The 13,721-nt window shown below is 37.6% G+C and overlaps 1 protein-coding gene across 1 annotated transcript in view; it reads right to left on the reverse strand.

Moving 5' to 3' along the window:
* Positions 1-239: 239 nt before the first annotated feature.
* The window catches only part of BCKDHB (branched chain keto acid dehydrogenase E1 subunit beta), a 39,620-nt gene continuing 26,138 nt past the window's right edge, over positions 240-13,721 (reverse strand). Inside the window, exons 10-11 of the mRNA XM_082216956.1 lie at positions 4,101-4,249; positions 240-1,758 (exon numbers count right to left, since the gene is read on the reverse strand). Coding sequence (XP_082073082.1) covers positions 4,109-4,249 — 141 coding nt within the window. The 3' untranslated portion in view covers positions 240-1,758; positions 4,101-4,108. The remainder of the gene's footprint in view (positions 1,759-4,100; positions 4,250-13,721) is intronic.

The following is a 13,721-nucleotide window of genomic DNA, read 5'->3' on the forward strand; positions in this document are numbered from 1 at the left end:
ACAGATGTCTCAAGAAACTGCATTTCTATCAGTAACTAAATTTGATTAGGTAAGCAGGCATAGCCAAACCAATTCTAATTTCAGAATAAATATATGCATTCGTACAGTCGCATAATTCTTTCTATGCTGGCCTGCATCAGGAATCAGAATAGATTATTACTTGCAGCAAACTATGCTTTTATCTTTCAAACTGTAGGCCTGTAATACAATTTGTAAATGAAAAAGCACAAACTAGCACAAACAATCTTACATTTTATTTTAAAAGCTAATGTTTAAACATAGTTAACATAAACATTCCTTATGTTAACTTACATAAAAATGTTACCTTTCAAAATGCTTAGAGGTCCAGGGTATCATATGCCCGATACTAATGAAGATACATTTCATTTGTGACTTTTTAACTGAGGATTTCATTGTCATGTGCTGCATTTTGGCAAAAAGCATGTACAATTTTCACATTTACAAGTATCTGTTTTTGTATGGTAAACACTTTTAAAGGCATTTATCCAGGTTGAATAGGTGCACACTGCCATCTAGACAAGGCTGTGAGAGCAGCACAGAAACTGAAGAATTCCAACCATCCATGTTATGAATGTATACCTGTTTTAAAATGCATTAAAAATGTAAAAGGTTATCTTGGCTACACAATGTATTAGTAAGTAAATGCAATGCTTTGGGGTGCTGAGATAAACCCATTTAGAAAAATGCACATTTTTCTCTAATGATACAGTTATTATATTCAAGGTTAACATTTTTGCTTTGCATTCAAAATAAAATCATAATGCAATATCTAACTTTCATACTCAAGTGTAGAAACACCTAATGAGTCTCAGACTCACAGGAGTGTTTCTGTGAAATTACTGGTATTAATTATATATTTTCATAACTCCATAGCAGCAGATGCTTCTTCATCAAGCCACGTTTTTTTAACAAAAGCCTTGAGCAAGCAAACTGATTTGAGAATTATGTTTGTTTTTAATTTTCGATCAAAGAGTAGCTTTTGATTCTAACTTTAGGACACCTGGCTTTTTCAAAGAACTGACAGTTTATGCCACTGATATAATGAGATCTAAAAATAAATAAAAGAAAATGTCCAAGTGTAAAACCACTGCCAGTTTTAGTTGAAAAACAAGTCTGTTGTGAAATCAAAGTAAAAAGATCTATCTAGTAAGGCACACAAAAAAGCATACCAAATGCTTCCTGATTAGTGGGCTGTATCTAATGATGTGTGGGCAATGGTCCGCTATAAGAATCCCACTTCCCCTCATCTTCCTGCAAATCTGCGCCAAAGGACCCCCAACCCTCTGGAGATTTTGAGGGTGCACAAGGAGCTAAAGGGGAGAGGAGGAGTAAATTCTATTGCACAAACATCAGTCTTTTGTGCTAGTGGAACAGCAATGTTGGATACAACCCTCTATCTTCATTGTGTGGAACCCAATACATCATTTATAGGGTAAAACATTTTAGAAGTTTTGTCACATTCAGAATGGGGAGCGGGGAAAGAGAATCACAGCCAATGTTTCACGGCAATCACCTGCCCATTCTTGAATGCACAGCTGGCAGAAATGTTGAGCTTTTGATGAATAGCCAAGATGAGTATCCAAATCAATGCATTTGAGAAAATAATCTCACTTAGTTCTCCTCTACAATTTTTGAAAGATCTCAATTTTATGTTAATAGTTCCACCAACAGCAACTGCTGTTTCTTCTTGTTCTTCTCACCTTCGTAGAAGCAGAGAATGTCTAACAGAGGTTGTTTCTGGGGGGGGAAAGAGAACGTATTACAAACAAGTAGAAAATGTTTATGCAGAATTTCAATATGCACACTTTTAGGCATTGAAGGTTACAATCCTATGCACTTTTTAGAGATTCATGGATGGTAAAGCTATCAATGGCTACTAGTTAATATGTTTGATCCAGCAGAACAGCAACAGGCTGGAATAAGGAGCTGGAGAATGCTGTTGTGCTCATATCCTACTCATAGCCTTCCTATGGGCATCTGGCTCATCAGTGGACTAGATGGGACTTTGGTCTGATCCTGCAGAACTCTTCTTATGTTCATGCATTTCATGCATTTCCTTTCATCATTCCATTTGGAATGTTCTGTTTGTTGAAATATACTCTAATTCAATTTAGTCTTTAAAGAAATACATTAAAAAGACCTCTTTCAGAAAGCATGTATGCGCTTTGGCAGTCAGTCCTTTCTGTTACTTTCATCCCTCTTTTACTTCTCTCTCTCTCTCTCTCTCTCTCTCTCTCACACACACACACACACACACACACACACACTAATGTTGCAATTTTTACTGAATTGTAAGCTTCTTGTCAGATAAATTTAAAAATAATAATTTTGTACGGTGCTAGGCTTGCATGGCCCATTATTAATTGCTACTACTATGGAACACACCGTGCATGTGGAAATGGCATAAACATAACCCTAGTCTTATAATTCGGTTGCCTTGATTGTTATAGCATGTTTAATGATATTTTTTTCTGGCAAGACATAACATCATCACATAACCTTACTTTAGTGTCCTGTTATGATTGCAAAGGGAAATACTGCGGTTAGAATGCAAATAAAGCACATGATCTAGAAATGTTTGCTTCTATTTACACAGGCAACCTTCATGTATGAAATTTCATGTCTGAAGTGGCCCTGAAGTCTCATATATTCAGTAAGCCCTTGGTCATTTTACTCAATTTGGATATAGAAAAGACAAAGAAAGAGTAATTATTAGTAGCCTCCCACAAGTACTGAATTTCCTGTGTTATGAGCATACTTGCAAAACATTATAAACCCCTTTTTATTTGCACTGGCACTTGGAATGAAAGAAAAAGCTTTTAATGGGAATTGGGGAGGCGGAGAAGTTGCCAGTTTGGTCTGCATATTTTTAAACTTACTTCCCACTCCCCAAAGCTCTAGCAGCAGTAAAGGTCAAACAAATAGGTAATTAAGATAAAAATCACTGCACCAATTAACTAAATAGGAATGTATTATATCAGGCAGTTAGGTACTTAGTGCTAACTGAAATGTTAAAGATATCAATCAGATTTTGCAAGTATACAAAACTGTGGCTTGGATCCTAACTAGCCCTCTATGAATGGGAAAGTCTCCTTCCCTTTGCAGAGGGAACCAAGATCCAGCAGAGGTTCCCACAGGAGTAAGAGAGCAGGGCACGATTTTTGTTAATTTAACCTTCCCACTGCACTGCTCTGTGCTCTTTCTTATGCCACTTGATAGAGCCCCACAACCCTTCAAATGTATTGCTCTGATTTCCTTTGGAATACATCAATGAGGCTGAAGGGGGGTATCTTGTCATCCAGAACCTCCATATACACCACCCAGGCTTGTGCCCTAGGGAGGTTATTTGGGTGCTGCTAATGCAGAGGTTTGTCTTCACCCCAGAAGTCGTCACCTCCATTGTCTCTCGAGACAGACTGATACCAACAACCTTAAAAAATAGCTCTAAAGTGAGCAGTCAGACCATGAAAACTGTAGGACAGTCTGGCTTGTTTTAGTTTTCTCTCTGTGCAGATCCAAACAACCACTTAGTCTTACATCAGGAAAACTACCCAAAAAAAGGTTATTTTTGAAAATAAATTGTTTCTATCCACATCTTATAGCGAAATACGTGTTTTAAGCATCAATGAATGGTTGTCTAATCCCTTGCCAAACTGTAGGAACCCTCAGTTAGTTCTTGGTATGAGCTTTAGTGTGCATGCACACGAAAGCTCATACCAAGAACTAACTTAGTTGGTCTTTAAGGTGCTACTGGAAGGAATATTTTTTATTTTGACTATGGCAGACCAACACGGCTACCTATCTGTAACTGTAGCAACCCTGAACAAGTAAAAATATCTGCTACCATGCCACTCAGATTTATATGGTGACTTTGCTCAACGGTAGCACAATCATACATATGTTTAAAAAGAATTCATCCTGCAGAATTCAATTATATTTGCTCCCTAGAACACATGTTTGGGATTGCAGGCAAGGGCTTATGTAGTTTTTTAAAAAATGTTAGAATTTTATCTGAACATTTTAAAACTAATTCCAAACTATCTAAATATATCTTCTCCACCCCACCCCACCCCACTTACCTGCATGATCAATAATTAATCATTTTCCGAAGTGCATCATAGCATTTCCATTTGTCTGGGATATAGAATGGCTCAAATATGTGAGGAAATGGAGTGTCATAACCACACACTCTTGAAATAGGCGCTTCTAGGTTCAAGAAACATTCCTCCTGTTAATGAAAAGATAGAAGAAAGTGAATAATGCCAATAGCTTTAAAGGATATTCTTGACATTTTAACACTCATTAAACTATGCTTGGATGAGAGTCTTGGAATTTAAAGAACGCAATTAAGGGTCGTCCTGATCCTCTAGGAATTCCATTATCCCAAGGTGACAGCTTAGGTGACAGGTCACAAGCCAGTAATGTTCTGGAGAAGGCAGGTTCAGGACCCTGGACAGTTCTGAAAGTACTAGCCCAGAGTTTTTGGCAAGAGTTCAGGACTATGACTCCTGACCTTGCACTAAGAAAAGAGGCAAGTTAACTCAGTACCAGCATGAAGAAACTGCAAGACTTTTATAGCCAGGCCATGAGAGTCCTTCTCAAAGCTCAACTCCCCTCAAGGATTCATGTTACTGAAAAAGACTCATGTGATTTCCCCCTGCACACATGGCTGGATCATTTAAATGTTTCCCAGATACACAACAACTTCTCAGTGATTAACAGGTGTGAAAATGTCTAAGGGACACTCAGGTATATAGCAGTCTAAAAACCAGCTATTATCAGTCAATGGAAGAGATTTGGCCTTCCCACTTTCTCCTTTCACTTCCAATTTATGTACCAGAAGAGCAGAATAATCTCTGTGCCTTGAAAAATAGTAGAAAGCAAGACATCGTTTTCGTCAACCCCACTGGCAATACTTGTTTGCATCTCCCAGCTGTCACTACTGAATATCAGCTATGTTTTAAAACTCTCAAGTTAAAAAGGAATATTTGGTTTTTTAAATCCAAAAGGAAACAAGGCCAAGGCAAGGAAGAAGTCTCTTGCCCAAAATAAATTTACTGTCTCAGTGATGTCTTAAACTTCAATGTTCTGTTCATGGAAGAACCAATAGGACACAGACAAAAGAAAGAAAAAGTTAAAAAAAGAAATGAAAATGTTAGGTTTTATAGGTCAACACCAGCACTTTGAATCTAATAGTTAAAAAAAACTTATCAAAATTCATCAGTTACCATTGACATGTTTAGTATTAGCTTTAAATGTGTCAGCTATTCAAACCCATGCTGCTCCCATTATCTAAGAAACCGTAAGTCCTCAAGATTTTATGGAGGAATGAACAAAATAGGTAAAAAAAATTATACATTACATTATTTAAGTAAATAATTCAAATACATGAATAAACTAAACTGCTAGCTGAGCTTTCTTCCTGGCCAATAAGCTTTTCATTTTCCACTTACAAGAAGATTTTCACACATAAATGCTTTCAAAAAAAGCAATTGCCATATGCATTCTGAGGTGGAAGAGTCCCATGAGATGACCATGTTGCTAAGTGAACATTTGAATGAGCTGGGATTGGGGATACAGTTGATTACAACTGACTGAAAAATAATCGCAAAGCATTTTATTGCCTGGAAGTAATAAAACTAGAAACACAAACATCTAGCTGTGAACAACATTGTTCAATGTACTGGGTGTAGCAGTCAAGTTCTCTAAGTAGCATAATACACAACAAGCATATTAAAGAAGAAAATGGCCAATGAAAACCAAACTTACAAAGATCTCTTCTTTGTATCTTTCTTTAGCACGGCGTATCTAAATCCCAAGCTGTTAAATCCCTAACACCAAATGTGCCCTTTTTCATTGCTATAGCACCAGGGCCAGTTCTAGAGTTGAGGAGGGCCTTCCTATGATAATGTCCCTCAGGCAGACTTCTCTGGCAGTAGCAACTGTGAAGCTGGAAACCATGACTTAAAATTTTCCATGCTGTACTGTAGGTGTCTGCTGTGAGGGGCACAAGCATGTATCCACACCAGTAGGTGTAGCCAAGGTGCTAGGGCCCCAGCAGTTGCTTAAAGGTGCCAGGTGCTGATATTGGGTCTACACTTAGGATGTCATATCAGCAGGTCTCTTTGGTGAACTCTCTTGTACAGTATGCTCTTGGGGGTTGTTTACACAAAATATTTATTCTATCAGCACATCACTTAAAGCATGGGTAGGCAAACTAAGGCCCAGGGGCCGGATCCAGCCAATCGCCTTCTAAATCCGGCTTGCAGACAGTACAGAAATCAGCGTGTTTTTACATGAGTAGAATGCGTCCTTTTATTAAAAATGCATCTCTGGGTTATTTGTGGGGCATAGGAATCCGTTCATTCATTTATTTTTTCAAAATATAGTGCAGTCCCCCACAAGATCTGAGGGACAGTGGCCTGGCCCCCTGCTGAAAACGTTTGCTGACCCCTGACTTAAAGTAATACTGGGGAAATGGAAGTACCATGGTACATGGGTTTGTAAACTGCACCATTTCTTTGGTGTGGGTTGCACCACATACTCCGATCCCTTTGAGGGTCAGCACAGTTGACTTGTAAGGATCAGCGCATCATATTTCCAACCTTCATGTGAAACATGGCCTTATGATAAATCACACAAGGTGAGCACTTCCTTTGAACTTTATACAGAAGAGATCTTTCCTTTTCCTTTTCCTCTTCCTCTTCCTTTTCCCCTTCCTTCCTTCTTCTCTTTCTTTCTTTCTTTCTTTCTCTTTCTTTCTTGCATTTCCACGTTGGGTTTTTTCTTAATCTATTTAAACTATTGCCATCTCCGCTTAGCAGTAATCCAACTACTCTACAGATGACTTCTGGGTTACAGTTTTCCTAGATATTTTTACCAACACTTTTTTCCTTTCATATAAAAAAAGAGCTTCTAACATTATGTGCTGTGTTGTATATTTTCTTTAACTAATTACTTTCACCCTGTAGACAATAAATCTATTCAGTAAGAGTTTTTGGAGGAGAGTGGAAATGCTTGTTTTAGCTTTTCATTTTCTTGTACTGTGAAATCCTCAATGTAAAACCCTCGGTAAAGCCGCAGTTCTGCTGACAAAGTGAAATGAAATTAGAAAGAAAATTGCTACTTGTAATTTTAAATGTTATGATGAAAACAGAATGTATTAAAATCTGAAGTATTAATATTTGCTGATAGAATGCAGCACTGCCATATGTTAACACTCTGAGCCAGTTCTTTCCAATCTAACTTAGGATCCAATGCTTCAGGATTTCTTCTGCTAATGATGTTTTTAAATTGAGACTCCATACTAACAATGACAGTTGGATCACTGATGAAGATTAGTAGCTAATAGCATAATCCTAACTATGTCTACAGGGACGCGGGTGGCGCTGTGGGTAAAAGCCTCAGCGCCTAGGGCTTGCCGATCGAAAGGTCGGCGGTTCGAATCCCCGCGGCGGGGTGCGCTCCCACTGCTCGGTCCCAGCGCCTGCCAACCTAGCAGTTCGAAAGCACCCCCGGGTGCAAGTAGATAAATAGGTACCGCTTACCAGCGGGAAGGCAAACGGCGTTCCGTGTGCTGCGCTGGCTCGCCAGATGCAGCTTTGTCACGCTGGCCACGTGACCCGGAAGTGTCTCCGGACAGCGCTGGCCCCCGGCCTCTTGAGTGAGATGGGCGCACAAACCCCAGAGTCTGTCAAGACTGGCCCGTTCGGGCAGGGGTACCTTTACCTTTACCTTTAACTATGTCTACATAGAATCAAGTCCCAGCAAAATTAATGGGGTTATCCCCAGGTAAATGGGATTAAGGATTGTTATCTAAGAAATTGAGCTGTGATCCAGAAAATCCCAAAGATCCTGGAAATATTGCTTCTACCATAAGATCACTGGGTAGCCTCATGCAACTTACCATCACTTAGGCAACCTCAAGTGACATGTTATTAACTGCAACAAAGCTGGTTGCTCCCTCCTACATCTTATCCTCCTACGTCCTATAGCACATATCTTCCTGTTGCCATTTCCTCAATAATTTAGAACACCTGCATGTCAGACTACTGCTGTTGAAACACAGGAGTTTGGGAGGACAGGTACATTATTTAAATTAATTTTGGGATGCATTTTAATTGATTGTTTGCTTTTATGTATATTGTATTATTTATATGATGTTAGCCGCTCTGAGCCCAACTCCGGCCGGGCAGGGCAGGGCAGGGCAGGGCAGGGTACAAATAAAAATTTATTATTATTATAATTTATCATGGAGGGAAAAGACTTCCACTGTATTAGCTGATGATTTGCGAGTGCCACTCAGCCACCTGTTTTAAATATGCGTAAGAAAAAAGGCAGTGCTATTTTTCTAGAAAAAGAGGTGCCACAACTCACTAAGAACGGCTGCCTTTTCCTAGTATAATGGCAATGGCGCCCACCTGAGAGATGCCAGAATTGAGTTCTGATGAGTTGCGGCTGAAAAGAAATCCCCAAGAAAAAGTATCCCAAACTATCAACTTCTCATGCTCTATGTGTGTTGATAATCTATTCAATATGAAAAATCTTAGGATGAAGAGATCATATTTAATCCTGACAGTTTACAAACATGTTATAAGAGAACAACCAATTTAATACCACCCTACAGACAGTGGCATAAAGATTTTATCTACGTTGAAATGCATTTTAAAACCAAGTGTGTTTGTAGCGAGATCTATCTTTTTACACAAGCAGACTTATGGCATTCAAACACACACATTTCTTAAATGAAATCTGATACTAGCCTTTTTTAAACAATACACCATTCAGTGCTAGCCACCCAAGGGGCCTTCCAGGAATTAATTGCAGAAACTTGGGCTTGTAGATAGCTCCTTTGTGTGACAATACTGAACAGTAAAAGTTTGGCTGTGTTTGGATGAGTGGCCAATCTTCAAATACTTTAGGATTCATACATTTCAGCTTTCCAATAAAAGCATGGAACTTTCAAATTATTTTCTTTTTTTAAGATCACCATCTGAGTTGTCCTTGGATTCTCATACACACAAGCTGTTTCTTGTATTCCTTTTGGATTGTACTGATGCTATACTTCAGCTGTCCTGCTGCAATAAATTATAAAATTTCCGACTTGAATTAAGGTGATTATTTAAAGTAAAACTAAAAGTTCAAAAAGATTAACTTTCAGGTACATCTGAATGCCTGCAGTAACATTTTAAAACAGATCTCACGGAAGTTACTTGTACGCATTTCTTTGATCTATTGTTTAACTTTTCTTTACGTTTATGTAAGATGCACTACATATAATGAAGGATATATTTCTGAAAGCTTACATCTTTATGTATTTCATACCAAATTGTATTTATTTATAAAATATAGCTGTACTTTTAAATGATATGGCAAGTAGAAATGGAAAAAATGAAGCTACTTTGGGAGTTATTTAAATCTGTCTTTGTTTTTCTTTGTTTTAATTATTATTTTTCCTGGGGAATCCTGTATTCTTACTATAAACATTTATTCATGAAAACCAGATTTTTGTTCCTATTATTAGCCTCAATGCTTCATCAAATTTTCAGTCTCTGAAAACAAGAGCTTCTAATGTCAATGTCAATGTCATGATTGTTTAGCAAGTTACTTTCCATTCAAACACATCTGTTCTACAATGCAGGAAAATATAATTGTTAAGCTTTGATCATTTTTTATTATTTTTTGGTTTCACATATAGAAGAAAATTATTGTTAAGAAAATAAGTGATCACTCTATCAACTCAGTAGGCGCTATTTATACCAATAGTATATATGTTACATGGGATTTGATTTCAAGATGTCTAACACGTTACACATGATTATTTAAAATGTAAAAGCTTTTAAATTCTAAAAGAAATTGTGGTATGATTTTATAGTATTAACTTGAACATGTGAAAATAGTTAGCTACGTGCACAATAAATTAAGCTTTGCATATCCCACCAAATGAAATGCCGATGTACCCTTAGCTATTATACTATTTTAGAAGAATGCAATGAACAGGAACCTCTAGCAATGAGGAAAACCTGTTAGCGCTGAGTTGCAGTTTTGTTCAGCGCTGAAATCTGGGTTCTCTTTTTCTTTAATTTATGACAAAAATAAAATCCCAGGCTGGAATCTGCTGCCCCGTTATATACATTTCATTACAGTTAAAATCAATCTGACTAAACACACGGAGGTGAACATCTGAATTCAGTCTCAAATAGCCGACTTCTGGAGCAAAATGCTTTTTGAAACGCTTAAACAAAGCTTTAGGTACAGTTTCCAAACCTTTGGAAATTAAGTGGATATTTAGGTCAAAAGCAAATACATTGGCAAGTACAGTCAGTTCCTGACAGCTTCTAAGTGATCTGAACCTTTTGCTCAAATATTTTAAAGATATGCAGCAACATATGCATTTATTTAGTTTTGACCACTTTTCTACAGGAAGGATGCAATCACTGCAGATGTTTCAGAAAGCAACAAGAGAAAGGAAGACTGAACTCGCTAACAGAAAACGTTTTATTGGGGAGGAAATTGATAGTGAAATTATTCAAATTGTTATACAACTATAAATTGTTGTTCTATTGGCACCCACAATCCTAAATTTATGACAGGGCAGTAAATCAATAAGCAATGTCATATTAATGTGGCATGATCTAGATCAAAGTGGCCTACTTAGGAGCTAAACATTTCAGAGCCAAAACCCTGTCATATATAAAACCTAGAAATTCCTGTCCGCCAAAAGGTTTCAGTATGAAACAAAGTACAAAAATAACACTTGCGCAGCTGAAACATCTCTTTAAAACGTACCTGAATATTAGCACAGAGGTGATCGTAAAAAAATGTTTACTTAACTTGATTTATATTGCCTCTAATAAGTTTTCTATACCAAGCACACAGAACATTCTTCTCTGCTTCATTGAACTTGTTTAATATTACCCTAAAGTATATATCTCAGTTTGAGTGGCGCTAGAGCCCTGTATTGGCAGACCTGAGCATTAACATAACATGTTTAGGACTGACCAAGACCTGACAGGTTGGATTCAGACTTAGTCATGCTGAGATGAGAGCACAGTGAATCTAACTCAGTGTTCTGATTTTCAAAAGGCTTTACAATTCTGAACTGTGATCAACTCTTCATGCACAATCCATGTTGAAGTGAAGAGGATGTGAAACAGCATTAGAAAATCAAATAAAACAATTCATTAACGCTGTGCGCAGCGATACTGACGCAAGGATGCGATCATCTAATATTCACTACTAGATTGAAACTGATTGCAAGCAATGTAGGAAGTACTTAAAAAATAACAGTTTAAGAATACATTTTAAGGAAGAGTCAAACTGCTGCAAAAAGCAAACAAATCTAATTAAATCAACTAATATTTTTAAAGAAAAGTTGCATACCTACTTCAGCAAACTATAAAATTCATCATTCAACATTAAATAGAAACTGTCAGGCAAAACCACAATCTTGAGGACTAAGGAAAAAACTATTCATGTTAAAACCCTAGCTATGTAGGAATCGTTGCACATGTGTCTTAAATAAACCTTGTTAAAAGCTTGAAATAAACTATGCTAGAAGGTCAGGGGCCTTTATTTGTAAAAGAACAAATTAAGCAGTTTTACTCTTATTGTACATAATATTTACTTTAATCTACTATTCTCACAAAATGTAGTTTAATCTCTGTCCCTGTAATGTAGACTCTGACACGATAAATATTTTCATTAAATATTTCCTTTAGCTCACTGCAAGTTAACCTAAATATTGCTACTTTGTCCTTAACACTGGCTATAGGTTTTATACTCCAAAAGTGTAACATGACATAGAGTATCTAAATGCTCAGTATATGCATGCACACAAGCAAAATTGGTGTTGTTTGTCTCAGCCAGTTCAGTTCAACACACAGCACATTTTTAATCTCATAAGTGTATCTAAATATGCAATTATTTAGGAGACATTCAATTCCTAAGAGAAAGATGTGTATACAAACAAAAAACAACAGGGAATAGTTAATTAATTAAGGTGCCTATTGGTGACAAATTTGCTTGCTGATAAGTACATCAACAAGCTTCCTGTAGCATCAGGCTAATCCAAATATATCATTTTGAGTTTGCTGTCTACATGTGGGAATCATGCTACATGGAAATCTCTCGTGTATGAATTTGGCTTAGAATCCTGCAAAGCAGAAGGTTGGAATAGATTATTGTTGGGATCCCTTCCAGCTCTGCAGTTCTATGAATCTACAAAGATTTCTCTTAGTGATTTCCCCTTTATCAAAACGGGGAAATTTATTTAAGTAGTAATGGAGAATTTTGTTCTTAATCTGAACTGACTTTTGACACCTAGAGCAAAGCTGGAACATAAGCTTTCAATATTTTTTATTTTATTCTGATTATTACTTTAATTTCCCCACACATTCATTGAAAGTATGTTATCCCACAATCCCTCAGGGTACAGCAAACTAACAATTCAAATAAAGTCAGCAGGAAAATCATTCCCGAGCCTTATAAATCCAGTGAGTTTGACACAGACCTGTTGTACAACAAAACTCATACCAAGTGGATATTTTCAAGGTAGAAGGATGGAGAGTTCAATTCCCCCTCCCCATTACAGCCCCTCTTACCACCTCTCATACAGGTCTAGAGATTCCCCAACTCTATAAAACACATTTTCAGATGCATGATAACGCCATGTTTATAATGTGTTAAGAAATTATTTGTGCATTTTTAAATGCTTTGTATGTCGTCTCTCACTTTCTATCATCTACACACCTTTGGAAAATCTGCACATTCCACAATTTTCCTTTTTCAATAGACCTAGGTAAAGGTAAAGGTACCCCTGCCCGTACGGGCCAGTCTTGACAGACTCTAGGGTTGTGCGCTCATCTCACTCTAGAGGCCGGGAGCCAGCGCTGTCCGCAGACACTTCCGGGTCACGTGGCCAGCGTGACAAAGCTGCTCTGGCGAACCGGCACCAGAGCAGCACACGGGAACGCCGTTTACCTTCCCGCCAGTAAGCGGTCCCTATTTATCTACTTGCACCCGGGGGTGCTTTCAAACTGCTAGGTTGGCAGGCACTGGGACCGAGCGACGGGAGCACACCCCGCCGCGGGGATTCGAACCGCCGACCTTTCGATCGGCAAGTCCTAGGCGCTGAGGCTTTTACCCACAACGCCACCCGCGTCCCTTCAACAGACCTAGCTCACATAAATTAGATTTAAGAACGTTTATCAAAATTTTCTTCAGTCTATGAAAAAACTCTTATCTGCTATAATGTCCTAGGAAATAATATCGTAGCTGAGAAATTTATCTTGTGCTGTTTTAGACCAACATCATAGCACTGTATCATTTCAGGTGTACAAACTGAAGTATTCAGGTCCAGATTTATCTTCAATTTCCACGCTGCATTCTAAATAAGTTTAGAATTGTTTATACTTGAAAACAGAAGTCTGAAATACTTTTCTTTTCCTATGATAAACTAGCCTTTCTGCATTCATTTGCCAGGAATTCCAAGTGTATAGCACCTGGACAAATGCAGCCTGTCAAACCTTAATCAGTGCTAATTTTATTACCACTGAAATTACCATTGCTGCTCAAACTTTCTCCTCTTCAAGTACAAAAACCTAATCAAAAGCTGTAATTAATTTAAGTACCCATAAAACTACTCACAGAATTATGCATTGCTATATAAAGTAAATAAACCATTAGGTAGCAAGTATTAC

Source organism: Podarcis vaucheri (assembly GCF_965113315.1).
Source record: "Podarcis vaucheri genome assembly, chromosome: 3".
NCBI classification, from domain to species: domain Eukaryota; kingdom Metazoa; phylum Chordata; class Lepidosauria; order Squamata; family Lacertidae; genus Podarcis; species Podarcis vaucheri.